This window comes from Leucopleurus acutus (assembly GCF_964270905.1).
Source record: "Leucopleurus acutus genome assembly, chromosome: 3".
Taxonomy (NCBI): Eukaryota; Metazoa; Chordata; class Mammalia; order Artiodactyla; family Delphinidae; genus Leucopleurus; species Leucopleurus acutus.
This window is the reverse complement of record NC_139145.1, coordinates 12,575,176-12,590,307: the sequence shown is the minus strand read 5'-3', so window position 1 is coordinate 12,590,307 and position 15,132 is coordinate 12,575,176. Positions and strand designations below refer to the sequence as shown.

The 15,132-nt window shown below is 55.9% G+C and overlaps 2 protein-coding genes across 3 annotated transcripts; both read left to right on the top strand.

The window, feature by feature from the left end:
- The first annotated feature begins 234 nt into the window (after positions 1-234).
- On the top strand, positions 235-8,315 carry BABAM1 (BRISC and BRCA1 A complex member 1). 2 transcript variants are annotated; one of them, XM_082835501.1, is made up of 10 exons: positions 262-306; positions 617-697; positions 1,200-1,538; positions 2,780-2,838; positions 3,433-3,553; positions 3,635-3,713; positions 4,445-4,469; positions 6,439-6,568; positions 6,764-6,850; positions 7,825-8,315. In XM_082835501.1, exons 3-10 carry the CDS (start codon positions 1,251-1,253, stop codon positions 8,026-8,028), a joined length of 993 nt encoding a protein of 330 aa, XP_082691627.1. In that variant the 5' UTR covers positions 262-306; positions 617-697; positions 1,200-1,250; the 3' UTR covers positions 8,029-8,315. The 2 variants fall into 2 exon arrangements, with proteins under 2 accessions (XP_082691626.1, XP_082691627.1); XM_082835500.1 differs by lacking the exon at positions 617-697 and having other exon boundaries at positions 235-306.
- Positions 8,316-9,486: 1,171 nt separating this feature from the next.
- ANKLE1 (ankyrin repeat and LEM domain containing 1) lies at positions 9,487-13,045 on the top strand (the record flags this gene model as incomplete). The annotated part of the gene is made up of 9 exons (XM_082835949.1): positions 9,487-9,590; positions 9,668-9,820; positions 10,265-10,370; positions 10,484-10,628; positions 10,878-11,615; positions 11,747-11,924; positions 12,212-12,371; positions 12,480-12,609; positions 12,873-13,045. Exons 1-9 carry the CDS (start codon positions 9,529-9,531, stop codon positions 13,043-13,045), a joined length of 1,845 nt encoding a protein of 614 aa, XP_082692075.1. The 5' UTR covers positions 9,487-9,528.
- Between the last annotated feature and the right edge of the window lie 2,087 nt (positions 13,046-15,132).

The window sequence follows — 15,132 nt, the reverse complement described above, 5'->3', positions numbered from 1 at the left end:
ACATTCCGAATCTGCCAGAAACATAAAAGCTCCGCCTTATCTGACTTTAGCCAATCACATTCCAGATCCCGCCCCCCTCAGCTCCTCTCCAGTCTATCACAATCCAAACCCCACCTCCTAGAACAGTATCAGCCTATCAGCTTCCAAGGCTCTCCAGCCTCGTCCCATACATCTCTCCTCTAGGCCTGCTGCCTGCTGAACTACATTTCCCAGGAGGCGTGGCGGCCGCGCCGTACCATTTCCGGCTGGTAAAGATGGCGGTTTCCTAGCGAGTTGCTGCTGAGTCGGAGGCAGGCTCACGCTACGGTGAGCAGGAGTTGGGTGGTGAAAGCGTGCGGGATCCGTCCCTAGAGGCCCCACTTCCCTAGCCCCACAAATTCAGCCCCTCACTTGCCCTGAGGTTTCCGCCTTCAGCTCTGGTTTCTCCTGCAGTCTAGCCTCCATCCCTCTTGCTGCAGCTAAGCTGTGTTTTCCTTAGAGGTTGTGGGGACTGCGAGGCTCAGAGACCATCCCCGGCAGCCCGCACCCATTGTCCAGATGGGCAAACTGTTCCACTAGCGTCCTGTTTTTCCTCAGAGGAATTGTAATACCAGATCTGCTCCCCTTCCGTGTGCAGACACCCCCTAGGCAGCCAGCGCTCCGCTGCGGAGAAGGGAACCCTAGAAGTTATTATTCACCAAGACCTCTTCAGTTTCAGGTAACAAAAAACCCAACTCAATCTGGTTTAAGCAAGAAAGGGAATTTAGGCATAGCTGGATTCAGGTGCTCAGAAGTGTATCTGTCGTTTTTTGGATGGGCATCATTACAGGCAAGCTCTGTTTTCCTTCTTGGAGGCAAAAGAGGCTCCTAGCAGCTCTCGACTTGTAACTTCCCAGCTTTGCAACTCTGACGAGTTCCTTTTCTCTAACAGCACTATTGGAAGTCTCAGAGCTGCCCCTCACTGGCGTGTGTTGGGTCCTGTCCCTACCTCTGAGCCATTCCCAGTGACTCACTAGCCAAAAGGGGGAGGGGAGGGGTTAGCCCTACAGAAAAAAAATGGGAGAATGTTATCTCGAGTCAGAGTGGATGCTGGGCTGATAAGTGTTAAAGGCACCCATCCTACAGATGAGGAAACTGAGGCCCTGAGAGGAGTTACTTTTAGTAAGCGATTCATGCCCTGTTCTCCTGCCCAATAACCAAATGCTTTTAAAAACCCTAAGGGAAGGATCCTGGCTTCCCCCATACCTGCTCCATCCAGCCACTCAGGAGCCATGGAGGTGGCGGAGCCCAGCAGTCCCGCTGAAGAGGAGGAGGAGGAGGAAGAGGAGCAGTCAGCTGAGCCCAGACCCCGCACTCGCTCCAACCCTGAGGGGGCGGAGGACCGGGCACTGGGGGCCCAGGCCAGTGTGGGCAGCCGCAGCGAGGGCGAGGGTGAGGCGGCCAGTGCTGACGACGGGACCGCCAACCCTCCCGGAGCCGGTCCCAAGCCGTGGCAGGTGCCTCCACCAGCCCCAGAGGTCCAGGTGCGGACGCCAAGGGTCAACTGTCCAGAGAAAGTGGTAAGTGAGGGGCTTGACCAGTGGCTTCGAGGTGTTAGGGAACCTTGGGTTACACATCGTCTTTTAGGATCCACTCTGGAAAACAGTCCCTTTGTTCTAGTCTCCTAGGGCTGCCACAACAAGTTACCACAAACTCGGTGGCTTAAAACAACAGAAATTCATTTTCTCACAGTTCCAGATGCCAGAAGTCTGAAATGAACGTGTCACGTTCCCTCTGCAGGCTCTAGGGGAGGAGGCTTCCTTGACTCTTCCAGCCTCTGGTGGCTCCAGTCGTTCCTTGGCTTGTGGCTGCATCACTGCAATCTCTGTCTCTGTCTTCACATAGCCTTCCCCTTTGTGTCTCCCAGTCTTCTCTTTTCTTTTATTCTTTCTTTTTTTGTTTGTTGTTTTTTGGCCCAGCGGCATGCGGGATCTTAGTTCCCTGACCAGGGATTGAACCCGTGCCCCCTGCAGTGGAAGCACAGAGTCTTAACCACTGGACCGCCAGGGAAGTCCCCAGTCTTTTCTTTTATAAGGACACTTGTTCTTAGATCAGAATGATCCTATCTCAAGATCTTTACCTTAATTTCATCAGCAAAGACCCTAATTCCAAATAAATTCACATTCTGAGGTTCCAGGTGGATATATCTTTTAAATTTATTTATTTATCTTTGGCTGCATTGGGTCTATAGCTGCGTGCGAACTTTCTGTAGTTGCAGCGAGCGGGGGCTTCTCTTCGTCGCGGCGCGCAGACTCCTCATTGCGGAGGCTTCTCTTGTTCTGGAGCACAGGCTCTAGGCGTGCGGGCTTCAGTAGTTGTGGCACGCGGGCCCAGTAGTTGTGGCGCACGGGCTTAGTTGCTCCGCGGCATGTGGGATCCTCCCGGACCAGGGCTCGAACCCGTGTCCCCTGCATTAGCAGGCGGATTCCTAAACCACCGCGCCACCAGGGAAGTCCCAGGTGGATCTATCTTTTAGAGAGCCACAATTCATCCCACTATTCCCTTGTTTTCTTGTTTCTGTGTTGAATGTTCTCTGGTTTGTTTGTTCACTCATCAACCTGGACTCCTAGTCCAGTGCTCTTTTCCCTCAGCTGCCTCCTTCTAAAGTGGATGGCTTAGCTGGGAATTGGGAGTCATCATATGGCCTTTTCCAATGGGGCTGCTTGGAGAGGGCCAGCAGAGTGGCGTGGGGGCCTGCATTAATGTTCAGTCGCCCGGTGCTGCTAGTCACAGCTCTCACCACCCTTCCACTTCATTGCAGATCATCTGCCTGGACCTGTCGGAGGAAATGTCGCTGCCAAAGCTAGAGTCATTAAATAGGTGAGAGGAATATTCCAGGGCTTGAGCTTGCAGCTATGGCTAGGAAGGGCCCAGCCCAAAAAACACAGGGCTGTCTCTCTCAGACTCACCCCTGGGGCCTGGCAGTATTGGAGAGTAGCAATGATAACTGGTAATGATACAGCTGCGGCCCATCGGGGCTGTGTTCTAAGCACTTGAGAGCGATCACACGCCACCCAGGTCACAGCCATGACTCGGAAACTCCAAGGAGCAAAATGACTTGCCCGAGGCCTCCCAGCAAATGGGCAGAGCCAGATTCAGACCAAGGCCTGGCGGACTCCAAAACCCTTGCCCCTGAGCAGCTAAGTCTCATTGGGGTCAGGCAGCAGGGCCTGGATGGGGCCTGAGGACGAGCCCGCCTTGCCCTCCCTGGCACTCGTGATGACCCGCGGCTGAGCAAAGGTGGGGTGCCTCCCACAGATCAGATGTGAGACCCAGGCTGGCCAGAGGGACCCATCGGAGAGGGCAAGAGCTGGAGGGGGGGTCAGCTAGGCTGGGTTCGCGGCTGGGCTCTGCTGCCCCCACTGCCGCATGACCTGGGCCTTAACTACCCGGTCACCCTCTGGCCCTCCCCAGCTCCAAAACCAATGCCCTCAACGTCTCCCAGAAAATGATCGAGATGTTCGTGCGGACAAAACACAAGATTGACAAGAGCCACGAGTTCGCGCTGGTGGTGGTGAACGATGACACTGCCTGGGTGAGGCTGGGGCAGGGCTGGGTGCCCTGGGGTCCCCTGGGGCTGAGGGAGCACCTCGCTGAGTCCCATGCTTCCCTGCAGCTGTCCGGCCTGACCTCTGATCCCCGAGAACTCTGCAGCTGCCTCTACGACCTGGAGACGGCCTCCTGCTCCACCTTCAGTATCCTTTCCACACAGGGAGCCCCGGGGAGCGGCCTGGCTCGGCCTGGCTCAGGTCTAGATCCCAGCTCTGCCACATCAGGCTTGGGCCAGCCACGTCTCTGAGCCTCAGTTTCTTCATCTGTAAAATGAGAGCCACAAAACCTCCTGCCCCACAGGGTCGCTGTGAAGATAAAGTCAGAATACAGAAGCAAAAACAGCTGATTTGGACTCTGGATGTCAAAAATGCATCCACCTGGGGAACACTTCATGAAGGGCTAAGTACACAGTCGGTGCTCAGCAAGTGTCCGTATGTGACTGAAAAGTCACAATCATTGCTACAGCCCCTCCAACCTGGGCATAGCACATTTTATGTTAACTTGAACATTAAAGGCTCACTGCAGCCCAAAACTTAAATATAATATGATCCCTGTGAGTTACAAAGAAAACAGTAATGAGGGGAGGGGGACAGGGACACCCATGGCTCTCTCCATGAGGAGAATGGCCCTAGCCCTGAGGGAAAGGGGGCTTTGAATCACTAAGGGCCTTCAGGGCATCTGATGCCAGCCCCCTAGTTTATGATCTGTGCTGAGGGAAAACAGGCTCAGAGAGGGCAAGCGACTGGGACAGGGTCACACAGCGTGTGTCCTGGCAACCGGCTCAGAGGCACCTGCGCTCTCCCGGCATCAGGAGGGAAGCCACCCAACCCTGCCCACCCATGCGCTGCTCTGCTCTCCTTAGCATTCCCACCAGATTTGGAAGGTCTCTTCAGCCTCATGTAAGTCCCCCATGGGGAAATTATTGTTCACCTTTGAAGAGAAGAACCCCTTCTGGGTAAAAGCTCCAAACAGCCCAGAAATAGTCCTTTAGGGAGGCCTAAAGCCTTCCTTTCTCACCCTTTCTCACTGGAACAATTGCTCACTTACCTGTCTGGAAGCATTTTTGCAAAAGAGGTTCCTCCTCAAATCTCGCCCTCTGTGTTATTCTCTGACAGCCCAGTGGTTCTCCACTACTTTCTTATTGATTGTTTGATTGATTGCTGCGCTGGGTCTTTGTAGCTGCACGCAGGCTTTCTCTAGTTGCGGCGAGCGGGGGCTACTCTTTGTTGCAGTGCACAGGCTTCTCATTGCGGTGGCCTCTCTTGCTGCGGAGCATGAGCTGTAGGCACATGGGCTTCAGTAGTTGCAGCATGCGGGCCCTAGAGCACATGGGCTTCAGTAGTTGCAATGCATGGGCTCAGTAGTTGTAGTGCGCAGGCTCAGTAGTTGTGGTGCACGGGCTTAGTTGCTCCAAGGCATGTGGGATCTTCCCAGACCAGGGATCAAACCCGTGTCCCCTGCATTGGTAGGCGGATTCTTAACCACGGGACCACCAGGGAAGTCCCTCCACTACTTTCTTTCTTTTTTTTTTTTTTTTTTGTGGTACGCGGGCCTCTCACCGCCATGGCCTCTCACGCTGCGGAGCACAGGCTCCAGACGCGCAGGCTCAGCGGCCATGGCTCACGGGCGCAGCCGCTCCGCGGCACGTGGGATCCTCCCGGACCGGGGCACGAACCCGCGTCCCCCGCATCAGCAGGCGGACTCCCAACCACCGCGCCACCAGGGAAGACCCACTACTTTCTTTTAACCTGGAGGCAGCCAACTTTTTCTTTAAAGGACCAGATAGTAAATATTTTTGACTTTGTTGGCCACAACGTTTCTGTCTTGGCAACCAGACTCTGCCCATTTTAATTAGAAAGCAGCCACAGACCATAGGTACGCAAGTGGGCGTGGCCGTGTGCCAATAAAACTTTATTTGCAGGCACAGATTTGAATTTCACATTTCTGATTGTCACAAAATATTCTCCTTTTGGTTTTCTTTCTTCCCAACCGTTTAAAAATGAAAAAGGTTCTTAGCTTGTGGGCCCAAGTATTCTAAGCCCTGTTTTTGCCAGCCCCTTGATGGTAGCCAAGGAGGTTGTTTTGCCCATCTCAGCAGATTTTGGAAGTGAATCTATGGGGTAAATTCCTAATGGAGAACAGGCTGGAACAAGGTGGTGTGTGTTTTTAATTTTGCTAGACTTTGCCAAAGCACTTTCCCAGGAAATTAACCCCGTTTACCTCCCCCAGCAGCGGGGTTGCTCACACGCCTGAAAGTCCTGCCCATCTGATAGGTGGGAAGAGGCCACATCTTATTTTGCTGTGCTTTTTTTTTCTTTCATTTTTAAGCTATTCAGTATTCTTTCAGTGAATTTGTCTATTTGTTCCCTTTACCTGTTTTTCTAGGGGGATGTCGGCTTTTTTCTTGTTGATGATCAGATTTGTTTTTTACATATCAAGGACATTAGCCCTCTACCTGCCTAGTGCCCTGTACTCAGTGTGAGAACCATCTGTGGCTGAGTGGGGAACTGGGCAGTGACTTTGCATATAAGATCTGGTCCCTGCTTCAGAGTCTCCTGGCCTGGTAGGGCAGGTCCAGCTCAACACAGTGATGGGGGACGCTCAGGATGCTGAGGGTGGCCTGAGCAGGCCCTAGCTTTGGGGTCAGCAAAACCTCTGATGGAGCAGGAGAGGTCAGGCAGAAAGGCGAAGCTGGGGAGGTGCTGGGGCAGAGGGAACAGCATGTGGGAAGGCTCAGAGGCAACAGTGAACTTGGGAGGGGTCAGGTGGGGCCTCACATACACGGTGAGGAGCTGGGCTCTCTGAGGGTGACAGTAGGGGTGTGCTACCAGGGTGTGCTCTGACCTGTCCCCCATCCCTGCGGCGCAGCCAACAGAAGACCGAGCTGCCAGTCACAGAGAATGTGCAGACGATTCCACCGCCGTACGTGGTCCGAACCATCCTGGTCTATAGTCGTCCACCCTGCCAGCCCCAATTCTCCCTGACGGAGCCCATGAAGGTGAGGGAGGCCTGGGAGAGGGAGGGATGCCTACAGCCAGCAGGATGGTGGTTAGACACTAGGAGGGACTTCCTGACCACAGGAGCTGGGGTGCCTAGAGTCAGGTTCCCAGAGTCTTGGGCAGTAGCTGGGAAATTGTGATCATGGGGCCATGGGGTGACCAAAGTCCCAAAGGCTGGCTTTCTTCCCCTGCAGAAAATGTTCCAGTGCCCGTATTTCTTCTTTGATGTTGTTTACATCCACAACGGCGCCGACGAGAAGGAGGAGGAGATGAGTTGGAAGGTGAGAGGCTGCTGTGGGTGTGGGTGGCAGGCGGATGTAGGTGCAGATGGGATGGCTCCGAACCTACCTGCCCCGGCCTTGAGGGAAAGGGGGGCTTTGAATCACTAAGGGACTTCAGGGCATCTAATGCCAGCCCCCTAGTTCATGAGCTGTGCTGAGGGAAAACAGGCTCAGAGAGGGCCAGCAACTAGGCCAGGGTCACACAGTGTGTCTCTGACAGAGTGGCTCCTGGCAACAGGCTCAGAGGCACCTGTGCTCTCCTGGCATCAGGAGGAGGGAAGTCACCCATCCCTGCCCACCCATGCACGGCCCTGCCATTAGTCTTCTCTTTAGCGTTCCTGGTCCTGCTGGATCATGGTCATTCAACTTCCATTTCCCACATGTCTTCAGTGAACTAATGGGGCTGTTGGGACAGTGGCCCATGAGTATGTAGGGTCCTGTCCACTTCATCCCCAGCATCCCCTGCTTCTCTCTCTTCCTGCCTTCGCTTTCTCTGTGTCCTCTGTCTGGAGCACGCTTCCCTCCCTGCCTTGCCAGGCTCTGCTGGTCCTTTACATCGCAGCCCTGAACTAGTTGTGGCATCTCGAGTCGGCCACTTATCTCTCTGAGCCTCACTTTACCCAACTGTGAGCAGAGGGGGTTGAGCCCAGCTCCTACTTATACTTCAGTACCCAAACGGGAAGTCCCTACTTGGAGAAAACTTCCCTGCTCCTCAAGGTAGATCAGCATGGGGGCTGAGGTCATTGTATCCGACTGTGCCTCTCCAGACTAGGGGCTCCAGCACTGAGACCTCTTGGGGTCCCTAGCACTGAGTGGGTGGCAGGAAATGTTTGCTGAATGTGGGAATGTTTTCTCGAAAACTCCTCTTTACCCTTCGGAACCCATTCCTGAGGCCCCCTCCTGGGAGGCCCTCCAGGACAGGGAGGGCCTGTCAGGGGAACCTCTGCCTGAACAGCCCTTCCTTGGCCCCATAGGACATGTTTGCCTTCATGGGAAGCCTGGATACCAAGGGTACCAGCTATAAGTACGAGGTGGCGCTGGCTGGGCCAGCCCTTGAGCTGCACAACTGTATGGCCAAGCTTCTGGCTCACCCACTGCAGCGGCCCTGCCAAAGCCATGCCTCCTACAGCCTGCTGGAGGAGGACGATGAAGCCGCCGAGGTTGAGGCCACTGTCTGAACCATCCCCGTACATCCAACCTTCTAATACGAGGAAACATTTGGCCGAGAATGCTGGTTCTCACACTGGGCTCTGTGGGACCCCCAGAGGGAGGTCTAGGAGGTATCCAAGGCATGTGGGGAGCGCTGAAGGAAACCTAGGATTCCAGGAAGCATCCCAGGGACTCTGGACACCCATTCCCTATGTTTCCCAGCCCATATCCCACTCCCAGTTTTTCAGTTGTGATTCTTGTTGTGCCCTGTGTGATTTTTGTCATCAAAATAAAAATCTGAGAATCCCTAACCCAGGTCCACAACGATCAACTTGTGTTAATTGGAATCTTTTTCGTTGCAAGTGACAGAAAACCCACCCACTGAGCAGAAAGGAGAATGGCTTGGTTCTTGTGGATAAGAAGCCATGGTGTAGCTTCAGGCTTTGCTGTATCCAGGTGCTCTGACATTGCCATTGGGGAGGGCTGAAATACCCTGCATGGTTGGTGTTCAGTGTGCCCTGCTTTCCTCCCAACCCGTGGAAAGGGGTGAGATGGCTGTGACTGCTCCCCAGATCCCAACCCAGGTGAAGTGAGGGCTCTCCCAGCACCCCTTACGACTGGCCTTGCCTAGGTCATGTAACCTTGCATTGGGCCAGTCATGGGCCAGAGCTGTGGTACGCTCTGATTGGCCAGGACTCCATCAAGCTTCTCTGGGAAGGAAGCTTTATAGTTCCATCAGGTAATAGTGTGGGTGCTCCCCAGAGGAAGGGAGACAGATAGAACAGGTGCATCACTCAACTATCTTACTGGATGATGAGCAATTGTGGAAAGAAAAGCTTACCAGCTAGGTTTTCTCAGTTCCTTATCAAACAAAAATAGCTTTATCGAGAAACAGCTTTTCCTTCCCATGAGGATTTATTAGGCACCTGTGTGCCAGGCCCCTCGTTCAACTTCACACCAGCCTGGAAAGGATTATTCTCCCATTTTGCATGTGGGGAAACTAGAGCCCTAAGAGACCCAGGGCTCCAAAGTAATGGACTCCCGACTCCGCAGAACTGAAAATGGGCAACACAGAGCCACTGCAGGAGGGAGATATTAATTGAAGCCTAACATACTATCAGGGCCGCGTGCGCTAATGGAGGCCGCCTCGGCAGATGGTTCTGTAAGACCTAATGCCTTGGCACCATCGGGTCCCGGGAGCGTAGCTCCACCCCCTCCAGCAGGCTATTAGTGTTTACGCGGTTTTGAGAGATAACGGCACACACGACGACCTCCACCCTACCGGGACCTTATCGGCTGCCCCTAGCCCTGCCTGGGCAATACTTGGTGTAGCAGGCTCGGGCCAGCATTAGAGCTCCTGAACCTAGATGTGGACGACAATGCGTCGCGGGTCAGCCTGGCTGGGGACCCTGCGCTGCGCCGAGGGGCGGGGACCCTGGCCGAGGGGCGGAGTGGCGCGTGCGCACAAGGGCGCCGCGGGAAGTTGGAAATCGGCAGGTCGGGCAGCTGGTCTGGGGGACCGCCGGGGCATGGGCTCGGCGGCAGTCCTGGCGCGGCGGCTGCAGGCGGCGCTGCGGAAGGAGGAGTTGCGGTGAGGGCCGGGCACGGGGTGGGTGGGCCAGGGGTAGGGGGCGAGTGTCGCCGTCCACTCTGACCCTCTGTCCTTAGGGCAGTGGAGGAGCTGCTGCGCCGTGGTGCTGACCCCAACCTGGTGCTTGAGGATGGCGCGGCGGCCATGCACCTGGCGGCCAGAGCCCAGCGCCCGCGGAGTCTGTGTTGCCTCGAGGCCCTGCTGCGCCGAGGCGGGGACCCCAACACTCGGTGAGGCAGGGTCTGGGCTCCGGGCAGCTTTTCCGCGGAGAGGGGTCTCCCGAGTCCGAGGGAAAGACCTGGGAGTCCTGGAGAGGGCGTCCCACGGTTCAAGGATGCGGACTCAATGCCCGGGGGCGGAGCTTGGGGAATCTGGGGAAGGATCTTGAGGGTCCAAGGGCAGAGGCAGGGTACCAGACCGAGGGTGGGGTATGAGGTTGCGCTGAGACCAAATGGGGATCAAAGGTTCGAATCTGGTGGTAGGCGCTCTAGAGTCAGAGAGCAGAGGTTTGGGTCCTGGCCCGCGGGAGCAGGATCTAGGTTCCAAGTGTGGTGTCTCAGGCTGAAGGGCGGAAATGGGGGTGCTGAGAGCCAAGGCACCGGGCGGGGGGTGGGAGGATGGGGGCGGAGATCGAGTTCCCTCCTCCACTGACCCCTCCTCCTCTCCTGCCCCAGATCGGCCGAGGCGCTGACGCCGCTGCACGTGGCCGCTGCCTGGGGCTGTCGCCGCGGCCTGGAGCTGCTGCTGAGCCAGGGAGCGGACCCCGCGCTGCGCGACCAGGTGGGGGTCCCAGCGCTGTTTGTAGCAGGGCAAACCCGGAGGGAGGGAAAGAGGAAGGAAGGGAGGAAGAGAGGGAGGTAAGAGGGCGCCCCCTGCTGACCGCGCCCATGTAGGACGGACTCCGGCCTGTGGACCTGGCCGAGCAGCAGGGGCACCAGAACTGTGTGCGTGTCCTTCGGGAGCTGGAGGCTCGGACCAGGACCCCAACACGGACCCGGGCAGACCCCCAGGAGCCAGAGCTCGAGCCCAAGCCTGACAGTGAGTGGTGCCTGTGCGGCTGGGGGTGCTTAGCCTCTGATCTAGCTTTGCAGGTCTCTGTGTGTGACATCCACGCTCTCCCACTGTTTCTGTTTCACGACTAAGGTCTCTGGTCCGTCTCTCTGCCTCCGACTCTGTCCTTCCTCTTTGCGATTGCAGCCGCCTCTTTCTGTCTGATCTGACTTCCATCTTTGTCTCTCACTTCCTCCTCCCCTCCTCTCTGACTCCCACTCTTATCCCCTGCTCCAGGCCCAGGCCCTTGGGGAAAGGGGCTGAATATCAGCCCCTCTGGACCTCCCAGTGTGACACTGGACTCCACAACACTGGGCAGAGGTGATGACAAGGACATGAGCCTGGAGGCTGGCCCTGGACCCCCCAGCCTCCTTGCCCACCCTGAGATTGCTGGCACAGATGGCAGCTTGGAGTCCCCCCTAGGATGCTGGGACTGCAGCTCAGTTGCCTCCTTTGTCACCGCGGTTGAGGCCTCTGGAGCTGAGGACCCAACTGCCCACATGTCCCCCTGGGCTGGTGTCCGACCGTCCCAGAGGGTGCCAAGATCTTCGGGTACCCCACAGCAGGAACATCGAGCCCTCGTGGAGGACAGGGAGGCAGAACTAAATGCCCGTCTGCAGGCCCTGACTCTGACCGTGCCAGATGCCTCCCCCTCCCCCAAGTTCTTCCCAGAGAGGAGCCCAGCCCATAGTGCCCCTTGGGAACCACTGCCTGGACCCTCTGACTTCCACATCCCCAAAGATGACCGGTTGTCCCTCGACAGTGATGTGGCTGCCCTCTGGCTGACAGAGGATGAGGCGAGCGCCACAGGTGGCAGGGACCCCATCACCTCTTGCCAGTGCCCACCGGACTCCACCACGTCTGACCTGGAGCTGCTGCAAGGGCTCCGGGCACTTGGCAAGAGCCGCGGTCGCATCACGTCCTTCACCCGGCCATACTACCTCCAACCACTAGAAGAAGCCCAGGCTGCTCGTGGTTAGTATCCAGAGTCCAAGGAGCCTCCAGGAGTCCTCGGAGACCCGTGGCTCTCAGTGCAACCTACTTCTCCCTTCATCTCTGGGAACCATCCTTTCCTTTGTCTCTCTTGACTCAGTTTCCCCTCCCAGGCCTAGAATTCTCAGGGCACAGCCCAGAGCTGGCCAAAGCCCTGCGGACCGGCCGTATCCCAGATGCCCAGGCAGATGAGGATGCACTTGCCAAGCAGTTTGAGCGGCCAGAACCCAGCAGACGGTGGCGGGAGGGGGTCATGAAGTCCAGCTTCACATATCTGCTGCTGGACCCCAGGTACTTGGAACAGGAATGACCCAGAAGTGGGAACTGGAAAATTCTGAGATTGGTTCTTATCTGCTGTGTGTCCTTAGGAAGGGAACTGGCCCTCTCTGGTCATCAGCTTCTTTATCTGCAAAAGGCAGTTGGATCCAATTCAAGCTGCTGAGTGTCCTTGGCGAACAGCCACCCACCCTGCCTTTTATAAAATAGGGGTCACTGGACGTGGGTTGCTCTGTCTTTAAAGACTGCCTCTGGGGCGACTCTCGTCACTTTTCCTTCTCTGAGCCACCTACTTCATCTAGGAAGACTCAGAACCTTCCAGCCCGAGCCTTCTCACTGACCCTGGCTGAATGCCTTCGGATTTTTGTCCATGCCATCTTCTACGTGGGCAAGGGAACACGGACCCGGCCGAATGTCCACCTCTTGAAGGCCCTTAGCCACCGAGGGTGGCCAGGAAAACAGGTGTGAGGATAAGGACCAGGTTCATGGCAGGGGTGGCACAGTTGCGGGCAGGTAGAGGAAGGAGGGAGTTGGGGGGCAGATCTCTGACCCTGCCCTGGCTCCCCCCAGGCCTGCCCCAAGGTGCGCCAGATCTTAGACATCTGGGCCAGTGGTCACGGTGTTGTCTCCCTGCATTGCTTCCAGCATGTGGTTGCTGTGGAGGCTTACACTCGAGAAGCATGTCTTGTGGATGCTCTAGGTAGGTGCCTGGCTTGTGGGGTCGGGGGGGGGGTGTCACATGAAGGGCACTTGATCTACCGATTCCCTCACCCCTTGCCCCTCAGGGCTGTTCATTCATTCAATGAGCAATTATTGAGCACCAATGATGTACCTGCACATGCACAGATTTTGCTCCATTGGTTTATCCCTGCTCGAGGGCAATACCCAGTGGGTTTACTGGCACATACTTCTGCCTAGGGTTCCTGGAGGCTGCTTTTGTGACCTTACTCCTAATCTCCCCAGGGATCCAGACGCTGACCAACCAGAAGCAAGGACACTGCTATGGAGTGGTGGCCAGCTGGCCACCCACCCGGCGCCGCCGCTTGGGGGTGCATCTGCTGCACCGTGCCCTCCTTGTCTTCCTGGCTGAGGGTGAGCGAGAGCTATGGCCCCAGGACATCCAGGCCCGTGGCTGAGCACTGGGGAATTGGCCATCCAGCCTAGGTCGAGATCAGGGTGTTTGAATGTTCCAGCTGCCCCGCGCTGAGAGCAGCCCCCCATCTCCAGCTCCAGAAGGCTGGTGGGGGAGCAGCAGGACAATCTCTCCCTCGGGCTGAGGGAGGACTTTATTACAGATGGAACTGCTGGAGAGGTAGTGAGCTCCCTGTCATGGGTGGAGAATAAGGGGATGTGGGAGGAGAACAAGTAGACCAGAAGGTTCTTTGGAACACTCTGGTGCTTTGAAATATGCCAATGCTTTGGCAGTTTGGTCCTGTTTGGGCAAACAGAGTCCATTTTTATCTCCCTGACACAGGGGACCCACAATGTAGGCTGGGCTGGGGGCTTCCTCAGCCACATGAAGGGAATCTACCCAGCTCAAGAGTTAGGTTTCGCTGCTTCCCAGCTGTGGGACCTTGGACCAGCAAGTTCTCTGTCTGAGCCTCACTGTCCTCAGTTGTACACAATGGGGAAAGTGCGAGGTTCTACCTCAGGGGGTCACTGAGGAAATCAGATTAAACCATCATGGGGTAAAGTGTTTGGCTCGGAGCCCTACTGAGCCAGAGGCAGCCCTGCAGGCGGAAAGTCTCTGGGGGAAGGCGGGGGGTGTCGGGATGTTCTCGAGGTACTGGGGATGTTCTCGAGGTACCGACTTGTGTACTGAGGGGTGGGCAGAGCTGGGGAGGTCATCGCGGTGTGGGTGTGAGACACCAGCTCTCCTTGGCATCACTGTGTGACTGGAGCCTCCTGGTGTTGCTTCTCTGAACCTGTTTCTTCCACTATAAAATGGGATCACTAACCCCATCACTAACCTCTTTGCTCTTTATGCAAAAAGCTTCAGTAAGTGCCAAGCCACTATCCTGGTGAGGTGGTGGCAGGATCACTTAAATTTTCCAGAACTTGCTTCTTCAAAGCAGTCCAGTGGGTTTAGGGACTTGGTGAGATCCGCTGCCTCATTGGGTTCGTCACCTGCCTGTCATCGTGTCTCAGAGAACCAGGTCCTGCAGGGGGCGGGCTAAGGTTCCACCTGCCTCCTGGCCTCCACTACTGAGCCCCTGGCTACTCTGGCTGCTATGGTAATTAGGGTTCCTGCCTCTGGAGTGGGCCTGGGCTCTACCATTTTAACTGAGCTGAAGAAACCTCACTCCGAGCTTCCCTTTCCTCATGTGTAAGACAAGTAATTCTCCCAGACACCAAATAGGTGCTTGATAAAGTGGTAGCAATTAAAACAGCATGCTGGGACTTCCCTGGTGGCGCGGTGGTTAAGAATCCGCCTGCCAATGCAGGGGCCATGGGGTCAAGCCCTGGCCCGGGATGGGAAGATCCCACACGCCGCAGAGCAACTAAGCCCGTGCGCCACAGCTACTGAGCCTGCGCTCTAGAGCCCGCGAGCCACAACTACTGAGCCTGCGCTCTAGAGTCCGTGAGCCACAACTACTGAAGCCCGCATGCCTAAGAGCCCGTGCTCCACAAGAGAAGCCACCGCAATGAGGAACCTGCACACCGCAACGAAGAGCAGCCCCCGCTTGCCGCAACTAGAGAAAGCTCGTGTGCAGCAACGAAGACCCAACGCAGCCAAAAATAAATAAATAAATTTATTTAAAAAAAAAAAACCAAACAGCATGCCATCTCCCAAGAATACACAAACAGAAAGAATCCAGAGACATCCCTCCCCCCGCCAAAAAAAGAGGCCCAGAAGAGGTGGGATTTGTCTAAAACACAGGGTATCCCAACCTTAGCCCTACTGACTTTTGAGACCAAGTTACTCCTTGCAGTGGGGGCCGGGGGCCATCCTGTGTACTGTAGGGTGTCGGGCAGCATTCCTGTACTCCACCCACAAGATTCCAGGTGCACCTCCCCCTCCAGTTGTGATAATCAAACGTATCTCCAGAATTTGTCAACCAACAGCAGTGCCCCTGTAAGAACCCCTTTAAATTAAAGGTGGGTTCACAAACCAGTGGGGAAAGGACCAAAGGTGCAGCAACTGAGGGACAAAGCTCCCACTGGCCACACAAACCACGGGTAAACCTAGATATACATACATTAGAATAAAATATAGAGGACC

Excerpts from the sequence above, each read along its gene's own strand:
- BABAM1 (XM_082835500.1), top strand. The coding sequence starts at position 1,251 with ATGGAGGTGGCGGAGCCCAGCAGTCCCGCTGAAGAGGAGGAGGAGGAG. Across the intron at positions 1,539-2,779 it reads TCAACTGTCCAGAGAAAGTG|ATCATCTGCCTGGACCTGTC; the intron begins GTAAGTGAGGGG and ends ACTTCATTGCAG. Across the intron at positions 3,554-3,634 it reads TGAACGATGACACTGCCTGG|CTGTCCGGCCTGACCTCTGA; the intron begins GTGAGGCTGGGG and ends GCTTCCCTGCAG.